This window comes from Onychomys torridus, chromosome 3 (assembly GCF_903995425.1).
Source record: "Onychomys torridus chromosome 3, mOncTor1.1, whole genome shotgun sequence".
Lineage (NCBI taxonomy): Eukaryota > Metazoa > Chordata > Mammalia > Rodentia > Cricetidae > Onychomys > Onychomys torridus.
This window is the reverse complement of record NC_050445.1, coordinates 97,890,066-97,907,021: the sequence shown is the minus strand read 5'-3', so window position 1 is coordinate 97,907,021 and position 16,956 is coordinate 97,890,066. Positions and strand designations below refer to the sequence as shown.

At 43.1% G+C, this 16,956-nt stretch overlaps 1 protein-coding gene across 2 annotated transcripts in view; it reads left to right on the top strand.

The window, feature by feature from the left end:
• Positions 1-6,655: 6,655 nt before the first annotated feature.
• The window catches only part of Sumf1 (sulfatase modifying factor 1), a 76,475-nt gene continuing 66,174 nt past the window's right edge, over positions 6,656-16,956 (top strand). For both annotated transcript variants that reach the window (XM_036180261.1, XM_036180260.1), the window contains exons 1-2: positions 6,656-6,934; positions 14,816-14,989. In XM_036180261.1, coding sequence (XP_036036154.1) covers positions 6,668-6,934; positions 14,816-14,989 — 441 coding nt within the window. In that variant the 5' untranslated portion in view covers positions 6,656-6,667. The remainder of the gene's footprint in view (positions 6,935-14,815; positions 14,990-16,956) is intronic.

The following is a 16,956-nucleotide window of genomic DNA, read 5'->3' as shown; positions in this document are numbered from 1 at the left end:
CACTATTTCCTTGCAAGAGCATAGCTCCCACTGCTTCAACCCTGACACACTGGTGACCAAGCTTTCATCATATAAATCTTTGGAACACAAACTGTATCCAAACTCTTGTTGAGGTGGTTCTCGTGTATAAGGGGTCTATAAGGGGCCATCTATAAGGGTGTGGTCCTGAATATGTGTGGAGACCCATAAAGGTTTCCTAGTGAGATATGAGCTTGCTTTACCCAGAAGAGCTGCATTAAAGGATTGCTTGACCACATGTGTGGTTACCAGGTGACTGGAAGGGTCTGCACTTGGCTGAGCTAGAGGGAGGTCTTTTGCTCCACCTCTTGGCATTCCTTTAAAAAGCCCTTTAGAAGAGACAGAAGGGGCAGGTGGATAAAGATCCAAGCCCTCCCAAGGCTATCCTGTTTTTCTATTTGTTTCTCTCCCCTTTACCTTCTATCTAAATCTCTTATCCCTCACTCCTCATGATTACCCTGGGGAAAAAGTGGGTATGGGTCCCCCACAAATATGCATTCAACCAGAGACTTTGCATGATACTCTATTCTCAAAGAATACATTTTCTTTTTTTAGGAAGCAGTACAATAGGCCCACTTATTTTCACTTTCATTAATCCATTGGGCATTCTATTCACTCAGCCACCTCTACTACTCTGGAGTCTGTAGAGTTGAAGGTCCTGGTCTCTGGCATAGTATTCTGTATCTGCAGACGCAGCCAGTATCTTGCTGAACTTCAGCCCATGCTGCCATTCCGGCACGTGGTGGTTTGAATGAAAAATGTCTTCCATAGGCTCATGTGTTTGAGTACTTGGTCCTCAGTTGGTGGAGCTGTTTAGGGAGGTTATTGAATGTGGTGATATTTTAATTGTGCTGAAATGTGATTTTATTTGTATGTAATAAATGAAGTTTGCCTGGAGATCAGAGGTCACAGCGAGGTCACATATCAAGCCATAAGCAGAAATCCGGTGGTGGATCACATGGCAGGCAGAGTCTCTGTGTAGTCAAGGACACAGCCAAGTGTGATGACACAAGCCTTTAATCCCAGTACCAACCATAGAGACCTGGAGGTCTGCATAGACAGGCAGTGACAAGGAAGTCATGTGGCTGGGCTTAGAGCCAATGAGAAGGTAGAACAGGAAAGCAATGGTGGTGAGGTGGTAAGATAAGGTAGTCGTGGCTCTTTGCTAGTTCTCCAATCTCTCTGGCCATTACCTCTGTATTTGGCTCTGTGTTTCTTATTTAATAAGACTGTTTAGAAATTCATCTACAATTGAACTTTGAGGCCTTGCTGGATCAAGTAAATCACTGGAGAGAGGCTTTGAGAGCTTATAGCTTTGTCTCACGTCTGGGTCCCTCTCTCTGTTTCCTGTGTGTGGATGAAAATGGCCTGCTCCTTTGGCCATGCCATCCTTGACTTTATGGACTCTGACCCTCTAGAGCCATAATCCAAAATAAATGTTCTTAAGTTGCATCTGGTCTTGGTTTTTTTTTTGTTTTGTTTTGTTTTTGTTTTTGTTTTTTGAGACAGGGTTTCTCTGTGTAGCTTTGTGCCTTTCCGGGAACTCACTTGGTAGCCCTGGCTGGCCTGGAACTCACAGAGATCCGCCTGCCTCTGCCTCCTAAGTGCTGGGATTAAAGGCGTATGCCACCACCTCCTGGCTGGTCTTGGTATTTTATCACAGCAACAGAAGTCTCACTGATACAGAGCACCGTGGTTTCTCTCTGTTCAGGGTCTAATGAAGAGGGGTGTCTAACTAGTCAGGGAAATTAGTCCTACTCAGTGGGAAGATTCATGGGGGGGTGGTCACAAAAAGTGTGGGGGTACCAACATCACTTAAAGTACACCTGACAGGATCCTACATTAATTAGCACTCTCTTAACTGTTCTGAATACCCTGTCTCTTGTTCTTCCCCTTGATCATCTCACAAATGGTACTTTCAGGGCCTGGGTCTTGTTGGAAGGAACACAAAAATAAAGAGTGAGATATGATGTCTTATTATTTATTTTGCCTTGATGAGGAACGTGTATCCAAAATTTTCTACAATGAGTTAAGAGTGTGTGTGTGTGTAACTGTTTTGCTTGCATGAATGTAAGGATGTTGTGTATGTGTCCTGATGCCCATACAGGCCAGAGGATGACACTGGATCCTCTGAAACTGGAGTTACAAATGGTTGTGAGCTGCCATATGGGTGCTGGTATTCAAATTCTGAGTCTTCTGGAAGAGCAGCCAGTGCTCTTAACGACTGAGCTATTGCTCCAGCCCCTCATGTCTTTTTTCTTTCTTTTCTTTTCTTCCTTCCTTTTTCTTTCTTTCTTTCTTTCTTTCTTTCTTTCTTTCTTTCTTTCTTTCTTTCTTTCTTTCTGTATTGAGGGGAGACTGTGCAACTTACTAGATGTTACATTAATTAAGAAAACTGCTCTCCCTTATCTAGCCTATCATAACTGCCAATAGCTTCTCAGGAAGGGTTGGGGCCTCATGAACCCCTTTTTCATTCATGATGGAATGTTGAGGGGTCCAGCATTGTACAGGTAACCACAGCTGCTATGAGTTCATGGAACTCTTCCATATTCTCAGGCTCTTACATTCTTTCCAACCTCTTTTCCTTAATGTTCTGTGAATAATGTAACTTGCTTAGCTTGTATCCATTGTAAGCAGCCAACTTTTAAACACAAAAACATAACCCTTACTAGTCTAAAATCTATATTATTTGTAAGTGGAGTTTGTCTGTGTCTTAGCAGCCACTCTCAAGTAACCATTCAGAGACTTATTATTAACTATAAATGATCAGCCAATAGCTCAGGCTTGTTATTAGCTAACTCTTACATTTTAAATTAACCCATATTCTTATCTACCCTCTGCCACATGGCAGTGCCTTCTTTCAACATGGCTTATTCATCTTGCTTCTCTCTGTGTCTCTTGAGACTCCTCTGACTCCACCCTTATTCTAGCATTCTCTCTGGCCTGAAAATCCTGCCTAGCTATCAGCCAATCAGCTTTTTATGAACAAGGAGAGCAACACAGTTTCATAGTGTATAGAAAGATTATTCCACAGTAATTGTTTTCTCAACATTTTGCTTCCCCTTAAGAGAAAAAATGTTTTATAATGGTTTTACTCATATATCCATTAATTGATTTTTCTGATACAACCAGTAAACAAATATGCAAGATTCTTAGCCTTCATAGAGCTTACAGCTTAATGGTATGACATGATCATTGTACTAACTAGTTTTTTTTTAATATCAACTTGATACAAGCTAGGGTCATCTGGGGAGAAGAAATTTTACTGGAGAAAAATGCCTCCATAGGATTGGTTTATAGGCAAGTCTGTAGGGCATTTTTCTTGACCAATAAATGATGGGAGAGGAGCTCACTTTAAGCAGTTCCTCCCTGGGCTGGTGGTCCTGGGTTCTAAGAAATCAGGCTTAGCAGATCATAAGTGAGTAAGCCAGTAAACAGCACTCCATTATGACCTCTGCATCAGTTCCTGCCTCTAAATGCTCACCCTATTTGAGTTCCTGCTCTAACTGTCCTCAGACATGGACTGTGATGTGGAACTCCAAGATGCTTTTGGTCATGGTGTTTCATCACAGCAATAGAAGTCGAAGCCATGAATGAAAGGAGGTCTTTGAGCCACAAACACATGCCAGCACTGACCTTTTGAAAGGGAAAAACAAAGATTACCCTTGATCTGGAATATATACTGTGTAGAGTATACACAAATAGCTTTAGTTTGTGTAGTGACCTTTTAGTCTCACTGATTCATAAAATGGGAATAGTAATAGGTTTCCTGCCAACTGTTTGTTATATCAAAGAAAAAATGTATAAATATTTTGGCAAACTTCTGTAAAATAGCAACATGGAGGAAAGGGCTTTATAATAAAAAAATTTAAAAATACGTTAGAATAGTTCAGTATGTATTTACATACTTATCAATTAGTTACCACAAGTATCGACCCATCTTGTCCTATGTGGCCCTTGTTTTTTTTTTTTTGATGGGGGTTAAGGAAGCAAATCCTCAATGTTACACATACACATAGTTTCAATATATATTAAACAGAAAAGGAATTCATTTTTTTTAAAAATTAAATTTTTATTTCATATTGCATGAGTTTTTTAATTAAAAAAATTTTATTCATTTTACATACCAATCAAAGATCCCCTTCTTCTCTCCTCCTGCCCCTCCAGCCCCCCCCTCCCAACCCACCCCCTGATTCCCTCCAAGAAGGTAAGGCCTCCCATGGGGAGGTACATTTAATAGAAGCATGCCCAAGCCCCTCTCCCTGCCTCAAGGCTGTGCGAGGTGTCCCATTATAGGTAGTGGGCTCCAAAAAGCCTACTCATGCACAGGGGATGGATTCTGATCCTACTGCCAGGGGCCCACTTAAGCAGATCAAGCTACACAGCTGTCTCGCTAATGCATGAGAGTTTTGTCTGCCTCAGTGTAAAGTGTGTTCCATGTGTATGTCTGGTACCCTCAGAGGCACTAGGTCCTCTGTAACTGGAGTTACGGATGGTTGCAAGTAGCCATGTGGATGCAGGAAACTGAACCTCAATCCATTGGAAGAGGAGACAGTGATCTTAACTACTGCGCCATCTTTCTAGCTCTCAAGTAAATTAATTCTTTTAAAAAAGACAGTAAAAACTCAAACAGTCACAAATACCATTATCACTTCTAACAACCCAAAAGCAGGGGAGGGAGAGATGGCTCAGTGGTTAAGAGCACTTGTTGCTCTTCTAGAGGACCCAAGTTTGATTCCCAGCACCCACATGGTAGCTCACAATTATCTGTGACTTCAGTTCCAGGGGATATGATTTCTTCTATTGGCTTCCACAGGCCCTGGCCACACATGGTGCACAGACATACATTCAGGTAAAACACCCAGACACATAAAAATAAATAAACATAGTTAAAAATATATCTCGTTGTTTCTATAAAGCTCATCATGCAGGTGGAGTTTTCCTGTCCTGACTGCCTGCTCCCAAATAGATACACTCAAAAGCTGAATGTAAATTATAAGTGCTTGGCTGATAGTTGAGGATGATAGCTAACTCTTACCCTTAAATTAACCCATACTTCTATTTATGCTCTGCCACGTGTGGCTCATGACTTGTTACCTCATTTTCTACACATCCTGCTTGCCCAGTGGTGGCTGGCTGATATCTTCCCGGACTCTCCTGACTCCACCCTTCTTCCTCCCATCATTCTCTCTGAGTCATGCTGTCTCGCCCAATCTCTTCTTGCCCTGCTATTGGCCAATCAGCTTTTTTTATTAACAATGAGCATAATCCACAGCAGGCTCATGTATTGGATTTTATTAGTATAATACTATACCTTTTTTTTTTTTTCAGGTTGGTATCAAGCTCTTAGGCTTCACTGACTCAGGCATCAACCTGCAGAATATCTTATAGTAAGAGCAGTTACCATCACCTCAGACCATGGTAGTGTCTAGTCTAAGAATCTGAGGATTCCCCCTTTTGTCTTACTTTTGTTTTTGTCTTACAATCTATTTGCTGATGGCACTTTAGAATAATCACTACTAAACTTTAATATGAGCTAGGTATGGTTGCACAGGTATGTAATACCAGCCCTCTGCAGGCTTAGGCAGCAAGATCAGGAGTTCAAAGCCGTCTTGAACTATGTAGCATGACTTTGTCAAAACAACAACAGAACCTCATGACATCTTCAAGTATTAAAGAACTTGTTAAGCCACAAGGTTCACTTGGGCATGGTGAGTAGTGCACTCCTGTAATCCCATCACTTGGGGGCAACAGAATAAGGATTTCAGAAAGTTTGAGTCCAGCTTGTCTACACAGTAAGTTCCACGTTAGTCAGGACATACACAGTGTCTTTAAAATAAGCAGTAGAAGGGTGGAAAGAGAGGGCTGGGCAATGTCCTGCATATGCTAGAAACTTGGGTCCTGCCTGAGCCTGAAATGCCATTGCTTTGAGAAGAGATAGAAACTGGAGGATCTTCTGGGTTTCCGTGTTTCCTCGTTTCCAGTTTAGCTCCAAGTTCAGTAAAGATGTCCTCTTCTGGTCTTGCCCCTCCCGAGAAAGAGAGAGAGAGAGAGAGAGAGAGAGAGAGAGAGAGAACAGATTGCTGTGTCCTATTTCCATAGATTCCGATAAAGTGTTGCATTTCTAGTAAATAACCACGTGATGACCTTGCTGTTGGCGTGGTCCAAACTTTGAAAAGTGTTGTCCTTCACCATGTTCATTTTTCCTTTTTGGGTCCATTTACTGAATCACTGATAATTAAAATTCAGGACTTATGATTATATTCCTTGGGTTTAGATTTTAGTTTTTACATGATTTGGGCAGGTCATTTAATTTTTCTGTCAACCCAATATTGCAGATTCACTCTAAGGATTAAAGAAGTCTTTTGTTTGTTTGTTTTGTTTAATGAAGTGCTTATTTAATATAATACTGGTGCTTAACAAATACTGCATAAATTAAAATATCATTTTCCACCAGAAAACTAGAGAGGGCTGCATGGTCTGCGGAGGCCTTGAATATCGTCGAGTTTTGTTGTGTTTTGCATTCTTTTAACATTAGCTGAAGAGTCCCAGATTCACCTGGAAGCATTCTCAGCCTACTCAGCCAAAAGCTACTACTTGAAGTGGGCCGGTCACGTGACCCACGGGACCACATGACTCGCGGAACAACATGGCTGCGCCCGCGCGAGGGCCGGCTCTCGGCTGCTGCACCGGGCTGCCTTGCGTCTTCTGGCTCCTGGTGCTGGCGTTCGGGGCGGCAGAGAGCGAAGAGGCCGGGGCCGGGGAAGGCACGGCGTCCCTCGCGGGCTCGTGCGGATGCGGATCGCCCCAGCGGCCCGGGGCCCACGGCAGCTCAGCGGCCGCCTCGCAGCTCTACTCCCGGGAGGCGAACGCCCCGGGCCTGGCCTCCGGCGCGCGACCGCTTGCACTCACCAAGGTGCGCCTTCCATTCTTCGGGGCGTGTGGGTGCCACCGGTCCCGGGCCTGAGGCCGGGATGAGCCAGGCTAGGGGTGATCAGGGAGGCCTGGTAAGGGTCTAACCACACCCCAAGTCACTCAGCTCATGATCCCATTTGACAGGAGTCGCCCCCCCCGCCTCCTGCTCCTCCCCACCGGGAGGTGGGCTGGGTTTTGTGGCTGTATTTAGTACTGAAGTTTCAAGAGTTTAGCTCGAAGAGTGTTGTCCATTATTTTTTATGTCTTCTTGCCCACTTCTCCCTTCCTCTACCCTGCTCTCCTGGTGAAGAGCTAAGAATTTAAAGTTAGATGGATTCGGATTTAAGTTCTCAGTTGGTTTTAGTTTAGTTTTGTTTTAGTTCCCAGGGAGACTGAGTCTCCAGCCCTGCCTTAAACTCACCTGCAGTCTGTTTCAGTGGCATCTGTTTGATGAGGGCAGGCTTGTGTAAATTTATCCTGTGTGCTTAGCACTTGAGCCCAAGGAAGGACCAGGCCAAGTGTACTTGCTTTATTGCATTTACTTATGTCTTTTGCACAGTGCCTAGGTGTGTTAGATGTTGGCATATACAGATGAAAACAGTGAATAAAGAAATGGTTCTTCGTTCTTCCTGCTAGCTGCTTGTCTATGTGTGCATCTGTGGAATAAACTTAAGGGAATTCACCCCAGGTCCTCAGAATAACACCCCTTTTCTGTATTCCTATACAGTCTCTCCTTGTTTCCCACCTCACTTTTCTTTCCTCTATGTTAATTTTGGCACTAATGTTCAGGACTTGATGGGGGGGGTAACATTCTGTGTGGGTCTTGCCTGAAGCTTTCCTCCCCTCCCCTCAATATTTCTGTAGATTGACACAGTATTAGTTGGCATTGCAACGACTAAAGATGCTTGTGTGCACATTTCCTGTTCCAGCCAAGCTGTTGGGATGGTGGCACGTAGACCTATGACTACTTTTTCCTAGTCTATAAATGCTCGTACCATTTTTTTTAGGGTGGTGGTGCCCAATGGCGACTTGTCTGTTTTACTTACTGTGGTGGTGTTTTTCCCGTTACCTACTTGATGATGGAGACTGGTTTAGACCTGTTTTATTCTTTATAGACTACCCTTCCCCCAGGGCCTAACCTTGAGTGATGTTTTGTCTTTTTTGGTAGGTACAATATTGAGAAGCTACTTTGGGAGATAAAAGCTGTCAGGTACTTTTCAAAGAAGCCTTTGTAAACATATACTTCTACTAGCCACCCTCCCAAGAATCCTGTGCAGTGTATTGTCTTCTAGTTCATAGGTGAGGCAACTTAATCATCATAAATCAAATCTCAGTGCTGGATAAAATCAGGATGCCATTCCTCCTATGAGTAATGTCTGTGTGTGGTGTGGCTACATAGGTCTTATGTAGCCAGCATAGCTGTTGACATACAGATTTCTTTTGCCAGAGCCTTTTATGTTAAGTTTAAAGAGTGGAAAGAAGGAAATGGAAAAAGAGCTTTCCAAAAGAGTTGTATATGAGTTTATTTCATTTTTATGCACAAAACAATTCTTACAGTAGCTTAAATTGAGGAGGGAGAGAGTTATGGATTTTCTATACTGGGGAAGTTCAAGAATGGCCATGGCTATATACACAGCTGGATCCAGGGCATCAGGCAGCATCTCCAAGCCCATCATTGACTGTCCCTTGCATTATCTTATTTTAATTTGGCTCTGTTTCTGGATAACATCCTGTCTCCCAAACCAGTTGGAAGAGGAAGAGTTCATTTTTGGTCGGTCCAGGAAAAGTGAGCTTTGAGCCATGGTTCTGTTCCTAGTTGAGTCTCCGCTCAGAATAAAGGCAGGATTGGCTAGGTTGTAATAGATACAATTGCTAAATTGCCATATATTATTTAAACTCACTGAGAATTGGCTCTGGAGGTGAGATTGGCCTCTCCAGGTTAAACCTATGCATGCTTATCTTAAAAGCGCCCTTCAAGATCCCTTATCCCAGGATGGGTGAAAATTATATCCTTGAACACTGTTGAGAAACTCACCTGCAGTGTTTCCCAAAATGGAGACTCAGCTACTATTTATCCCATGATACAACAAAGCCTGTCGTGGGAATGGCTAATGGGAAACCTCGCCCAGGAGAAGTCTTTGTGCCCTGGGCCCTTTTTTTGTGGATCTTCAGAGGCCCCAGCTGGCTCTTTGGTGCCTTGAGCTATCCCAGTCAGTCTCTGCTGGATAGTGTAGTGTTTCTGATCTGATGCTCTACAAGCTTGTTGTTTGCCTAATAAACTCACCCATTAGAGACTCAAAGCATGGATGTCATGGATCATGACAGATCATGCATGCAGAACACAGGCCTTTGCCACAGGACATGGTAGTTGAGTCACCCATCTTCACATTGGGGTACACATGTTTATGTGTGAGGTTTTGAGAAGGGATTTTTCAAAGGAGACCTCAGATGCTTCTGCATGTACAGGAATAGATGCTGGGTAGGCCACACCAGCTCACGGAGTTCATAGTGGTATGTGTAGCGTAAAGCATAGTTCTGTGATAATGGAGTGATTCTTGACTACCTTATGCTTCAGTCTTTAAGAAAATGTTGATTAAGTGTGTATATGTGTGTGTGTGTGTGTGTGTGTGTGTGTGTGTGTGTGTGTTTATGTATGTACTTCCATGAAAGTCAAGGGACAACTCAAAGGAGTCACTTCTCTCTATCTACCTTTGCATGGCTTCTGGGGATCGTATTCAGGCTGCCATGCTGTACAATAAGTGGCCTCATATTCTGAACTGTCTCACTGGCCCCTATGGGTCTGTCTTGAGTGGCAGTGGCAGAAGATGTGGTGAATGGGAAGAATGGATTATTGGACTCCTTTAATTTGGCCTCAGATCCTGAAGAGTGAAATACATGGATGTATGGAATTTCACTAGAATGGGCATTTTACATTCGTAGGACAAAAAGCCTGATTAGTATAAGTTAGAAATTATGATCTACTTAGAACAGTCTAGAGCTATTTTTATCTGTATCCTCCAGAATGGAGACCTGGCCTATTCAGTACTCACTTTCTTCGTTGGTTAATCAAAGAGGGAAAAGAAATTAGGCCAGGAGTCCACAGTGCAAGCTGTGATGGTGTTAGCATTGCTGGTCTTCACCTTGGGGGAGAAGAGTTTGAGAAATAATTAGTAATTGCAGAAGTCTGTTGGGTACAGTATGCTGGCCCAGCTTCCTTTGGGCTGTGGGTTTGAGCTGAGGGAATTGAAGCCATCCTCATAGTAAGACCTTGTCTTCTGTGGGCTTGATTTTTTTCTCCTTTCCCCGCTTTCTGTAACTCCTTTATGAAATCTTCGCTTGTTGTGGGGAGGGTGACTGTGTATCCCAGACTTTGCCTTGAATTCATGACACTTTTGCCTTTTCAAGTGCTGTGATAACAGCACCCAATATGGCTCTTTATGAAACCTTTATGGGATCTTAAGATTCATTTTAGCCAGGCGGTGGTGGCGCACGCCTTTAACCCCAGCACTCGGGAGGCAGAGCCAGGTGGATCTCTGTGAGCTCAAGGCCAGCCTGGTCTTGAGATCCAGGACAGGCACCAAAACAACACAGAGAAACCCTGTCTCAAAATAACAAAACAAAACAAAAAGATTCATTTTATGACTATTTTGACATTATTTTAAATTATGTGCATGTGAGTGCAAACACCTATAAAGTGCCTTGTGACACTCTTCCCAGGGGGACATAAACAGATGTCTACTCACCCTAGATAGAGAACTGACGGCACCCCAAAGTAACGATGCCACCAAATTCCAGGAACATGGGTGAGGGTTATTTACGGGAGCAGAAATGACTCAAAGACAGCTGCATTACCAACGTCCACCCCAGCATAGGTGACAGCTCACAAAGGCTGGGAACCTGGAGCACACTACACAGTCTTCAGGCAACTCAACAGCAGAGTGGTGGCTGGTCTCTGCCTTTTCCAGGCAGTTCAGCTAGAATGAGAGTATCTCTTTGCAGTTCTTCCTGCTTTAATATGCGAGGGAGAGAGGGACCTTGTGAATCTGGTTAGTTTTAGGGACTTCCATCAACTTTTATTTTGCTTCCTGGGCTTAATGAGTTTCCCTGCAGGAAGGAATGCTTCTTCTCTGTAAGCATCCTATATTATAAGGAGCCTCCTTTCAAGATGGAAGGGTTTAATCTAGGAGGGAACACAACAGGAGGCCAGAAGAGGGTGTTAGATCCCCTGAAGCTGGAGTTACTGGTTGTGAGCCACCTGATTGGGGGCTGGGAATTGAACTCTGATCCTCTGAGAACAGTATGTGTTCTTAACTGCAGAGCCATGTTTCCAGATCCTATTTTAAGACTACTCTTGAAACTTTTGTTCGAAATCTTAAGTTTTTGTACTTCTTTGCAGAGCTGTTTTATAAAATCCCAGTTTTCTCGTAAGTATTGTATAGTCTGTACCCCAGGTGTTATAGAGTATTAAGAATAATGGGTAAATCCAGCTCAGTCCCTGAGCCAAGGCTATTACAGGTTTCACTATGACACACACGTGTAGCTCATGGCTGAGACTGTCTTACAAATGAAATGGACTTTTGGTCATTTTGCCTATGAATAATTCAAATAGTAACTTACTCCTCATATTCATGGTCTTATGTGTTCAGGCTGTGAAGATCATTTGCCCTTTGACTGTGGATCTTGTGCTATGTGATGTGCTGGAGGTTTAGAGATGAAGTTTGTTTGGGGTTCATAAGAAGTCTAAGGTACCGGGAAGGAGAAACTATGTAACTGATGAGGCTGTGAAGATGCTCAGTTGGTAAAGCACTTGCCCTGCAAGCGTGATTCCATGGTTTGATCCCCATTGCCCACATGCAAGCTGGGTGTGGTGACATGTGCTTTTGATTCCAGCACTGGGAGACAGACAGGAAGATGCCCGAGGCTTGCTGACCAGCCAGTCTAGCCAAACTGGTGAGCTCCAGGGTAATGAGAGGCCCTTTCTTAATGGAGCTGAATTGTGTTGCTAAAGATGACACCCAAGGTGGTTCTTTGATTTCCACAAGCATGTTTACGTGTGTATGCCCACCTTTACACACACACACACACACACACACACACACATACACACACAGCACAGAAATGTACACACAATCATACACATAAATAGAACGTTACAAAAGAAACTGTACCTAAGGTGATTTGTGTGTGAGTCAGAGAGAGAGAAGAGAGAGGAGGCATTGCAATAGAAAGAGATGAGCGTGCGAGGAAGCGGAGGGAGGGGCTGTAACACAGCTAAGGGAGGGGTGTACGGTGTGAGGCCTGAGGAGGAGGCGATTCGTGGAACAGTGACGGAATTTACAAAGACAAGATGACTTATGGTACTTATGCATCTAGTACAAGTAAGGGGTGATAAGTATTAGATTCTGATATTTTGAAATTGCACCCTAAAATGTGACAGGAATTCCTGCACAATTTTCAATAGGAAAGTAGATTTGATCAGGCTGACACTTCAATTTGCTGATTAATTAGTTTCTTTATGTATTTGTTTTTGAGACAAGGTATCACTGCGTAGCTCTGGCCTTGCTGAAACTTGCTGTATAGACCCAGCTGGTCTTGAATTCACAGACATCTATGTGCCTCTGCCTCCCCAGTGCTGGTGGGTGAGATGGGATCCAGGGAGGCCCTCAGTGAGGTACTGAAGTTGCTCAGCACTGGAGAAGAGGGGGATACTGGAAAGAGATGGGTAGGTATAGGAGGACCAGCCAGGCTAGGTGACCTATGGATGTTGGGATTTGGAGATAGAGGAAGTCAAGGTTTATTTCTTGGAACAGGATTGATACTCTGGATAAATATCACATTTGATATAAATCAGCTGAAAACAGTACCAGAGGTTTCGAGAAGGCTCAGTGGTTAAGAGCACTTGCTGTTCTTACAGAGGACACAGGTTCAATTCCATGCAACCACATGCCTGCTAACAACACTGTTACAGAGGACCTGACACCCTCTTCTGGCCCTAGCACTTCATGCATGTGGTGTGGTACCCAGACATACATGCAGGCAAAACACTTGTACATATAAATGTTTTTTAAAAAGTAGCACTATTGTGACTGGAAAATATCTGCTCGTGATTGAAGTAACCTGTGGCTGAGCGAATCTGTAATGCTCGGACTCCCAACCTCTATTTCAATGCGTTCTTCCAACTCTCCTGTGCTTATTGTGAAGTGCTCCCTTCCAACTAATAACCTCTTTGACTTGAACTCTTGTTTCTAAGACAGATACTTGACAGTTCATGAGATTTGGGAGGCCTGTAAATTCACTTTTTGTACTCATGATTTTAAAGCTATACCTTATGTCTATAGAAAGTGTTCTGACAGATGGTCTTTATTTATTTATTTGTTTGTTTGTTTGTTTATTTATTTATCTATCTATTTATTTCAAGACAGGGTTTCTCTCTGTATCCCTGGCTGTCCTGGAACTCACCCTGTAGACTAGGCTGGCATTGAACTCAGAGATCCTTCTGTTTCTGCCTCCTGAGTGCTGGGATTAATGGCTCACACCACTACTGCCCAATTGAGGGCCTATTTTTAATTAAGCTATAACTCATATATAATTCACTGTCTTGAAGTATGTAACTCAGTGATTTTATTTTTCAGTGAAGTCATAACTATTATTTCTATCTTAGTCCAGAGTACCTTAGTATCTCCAGAGGACACACCACATCCATTAAGCATTCATTCCCCATCCCTGCCACCTCATAGCCTCTGGCTACCATAGACCTTCTTTCTTTGGATTGTCCTGTTTTGAATATTTTATTGTTTTTAAACTTTAATGTATGTGTGTGTTGTGCGTGTCTAGATATTCATATTTACGTTGTGTGAGTGCATATTCATGTTGTATGGAGGCCAGAGGTTGATGTTAAGAATCATCCTTATTGCTCTCCCACTGCTTTCATTGATGCTGGCCGAGCATCTTAGTCAAGCCCCGAGCTCTCTGATATGTCTAGTCTTACTAGCAAGCATTCTCTGGGGATGATCTCCCCTCTCCACTGTCTGAGCCTGGGATAACAGTTGGGGTGCTTTGCTCATAATGACCTGCTCCAGGGGATCCAGCACCCTCTTCTGGTCCCAACAAGTGCCCCCACACATGAACATGCACACATAGGCACAGAGACACAGACACCTACACATACATTAAAAAGGCATAAACCTAAAAAAAACAAAAATAAGAATTCAGTATTTCCCTTACACCATAGTTCATTGTTAGCCTCGGTTTTTCCAGAACTGTCTACCTTGCATGTCCAAATCTGTTATGAGGTTCAACTAGAAAGATCACTTTCCAAAAAAAAAAAAAAAATTTCCCTCCTTTCTATGGCTTGTAATTCACTATCATTGATGTATGGAGGTGTGTGTGTGTGTGTGTGTGTGTGTGTGTGTGTGTGTGTGTGTGTGTGAGAATGTATGTGTACACTCATAAATACATGCACATGAGGAGGCCAGAGGTTGACATTAGACGTCTTTCTCAATTGCTTCTCCACTTTATGTTTTTGAGGTAGAGTCTTTCACTGAACCGGAGATGACTGATTCAGCCAGACTTGCTGACCCTTGATCCCCTAGGATACTCCTGTCTCTGACCCTGTTACCCCCACCACTGGGGTTGCAGATCTGAGCCATCATGTCCAGCTTTGATGTGGCTGCTAGGGTTCCAAACTCAGGTCCCTACGTTTGTGCAACAGGCAATTCACCCTTGAGCCATCTCCCCGAGACCTGGATTTGACTGGTTTTGCAGAGATTTCTGTGGTGGGGGTTTTAAGCACTGGTTTTGATGTGTGCTGAGAACTTTAGAGCCTACACAGATATACTTTGCTTTTGATGCATGATGCCCTGTGTTCCCCCTTTGACTGCAGATGGTCCTCATCCCTGCTGGAGTATTTACAATGGGCACCGATGATCCTCAGATCAAGCAGGATGGAGAAGCCCCTGCCAGGAGAGTCACTCTTGATGCCTTTTACATGGATGCCTATGAAGTCAGTAATGCTGATTTTGAGAAGTTTGTGAACTCAACTGGCTATTTGACAGAGGTAATTAAATGGGCTTGAGGGTGCCAGGGAGAACTTGCCATTATCCAGAACATTCAAGAAGGGTTCTATAGCTACAAACACTGAACTCTGAATGCTTTTCCTTTGTGCCCGGCACTGTAATGAATACTTCCTTATCTGTCTTTCATCTAATTTCTCACTGCATCTCCATGATATAACAAGCTGAGAATCAAAACTGATTCATCCTAATCACACTACTGGTCAATGATTGTAACCAGGTGTTTGCAGTGTGGACCCCAGAACCTGTGTTGCTAACCCTTGTGCTGTATTGTAGTAGTGTTTTAATCCATTGGAGAGGCTGCTGAGAACATAGCTGGCGTACAATTCTTCTGAATGCAGCAAAGACTGCCAGTCCCACAAGCATTATATATTTCATAAGCGGTCAAGTGTCTAAGTGCAGCTTTTCATTATTGTGGCTTTATTCTAGTACCTCAGTGACACAAAGCTCTTTTCAGGGCGGGGGTGGGGTGCGGTGAGACCTTTTCCAGGGGTCATTGAATCACAGTGCAAGGCAAGAGAATGTTTGTCCCAAATGGGAACTGGGGTGTTGATCTTTTAGTTTGTGACTGTTTCGGTGAGAATCTCAAATGTACTTTTTCCTAAGTCCTGCCCTTTTTAAAATCTCATAAAAAACTTTACCCTTTTATTCAGTTTGTGGAGTCCCTACTTTAAACTTTTTTTTTTTTTTTTGATTAAAAAAATTCATTTGGATGAATTCCAAAAGCAAAACAACATTTGGGTTCAGTTCTGCACTGTCTCATTTCTTTGGAATTTCCTAAAATATACAAAGTGGTTGTAAATCTTTTTTATAGATATTTGTAGTAAGCAAAAGTTTCTATTCATTTTGTTTCATATTCTCAGCTCAATTCATAATCTATTAGAAAAATTGTGTGTGTGTGTGTGTGTGTGTGTGTGTGTGTGTGTGTGTGTGTGACCAAAGGGGCCAGAAGAGCGCATTGGATTTCCTGGAATTAGAGTTACTGGTGGTCATAAACTGCCTGATATTCCACCTTATTTTTTGAGAGAGTCTCTGACTGAACCTGTGGATAGTATTTTTGGCTAGACTGACTGGCTAATGAGCCTGGGATAAACTTAGCTCTGCCTCCTAAGCCCCTAGGAACTGAGAATGTGGATGGGAAATACTGCATCTCCATACTTACAATCTTTACATTCACTTAAGACATAGACCACAAGCCATGATAATAGCACCCAGAGGACTTTATCACCAAGAACAGTCACAGCCAGACTTTGTTCATCAAGTTGTTGCTGTTGAAATGCTGTTTGCATTCATCCCCACCTTGAAATATGAGAATTATAAGACCTGACTTGCTGTTATTTATTAAGCACACAAACCATTGCAGCACTAATTTTAAGTAACTGTCTTAGTAATCCTATTGGTTATAGTTTATGAACTCTCATTCTGACGAGGTCTCAGCTTCATGCTGCCAGGAAGGTGTAGGGCACAACAAAATTGAGAATCCCTGCCTTGGACACGGTGTTTCCTCTTCTTGTGGCATTTCACACACTTCCCCCAGTGTCTCTAACTTCGTTGTACATATCCCACTTGTCACCACGGTCTACCAGTGGCTCTGTTTCTGTTCTTGGGGACAGTGCACCCTCCCCCTTGAGTGCCTTTAGTTAGAACTGGAGCACCCTGCTTGTCTCATCTTGCGTGGCTTGCTGCTGCCTCAGCCTGCTTGGCTGGATTGTCCCTTTCTTCAGCGCCTTCCACTCACTCTGCCAGGAGGCCATTATTAGTTTTACTTTATAAAGCAAAATTAAGTAGTAATTACTTTTATGATTTTTTTCACCTTGTTTTTTATATCTGCCCTCACATTTAAGTCCCTTAAAAACAGAGACCATCCCTTCCTGAGGATTTATAGTCAGTTAATGATTGCTGGGGGGAGGGAGAGCCATTTTCTTCAAAGGTATAGCCATGGGCAAGTGCC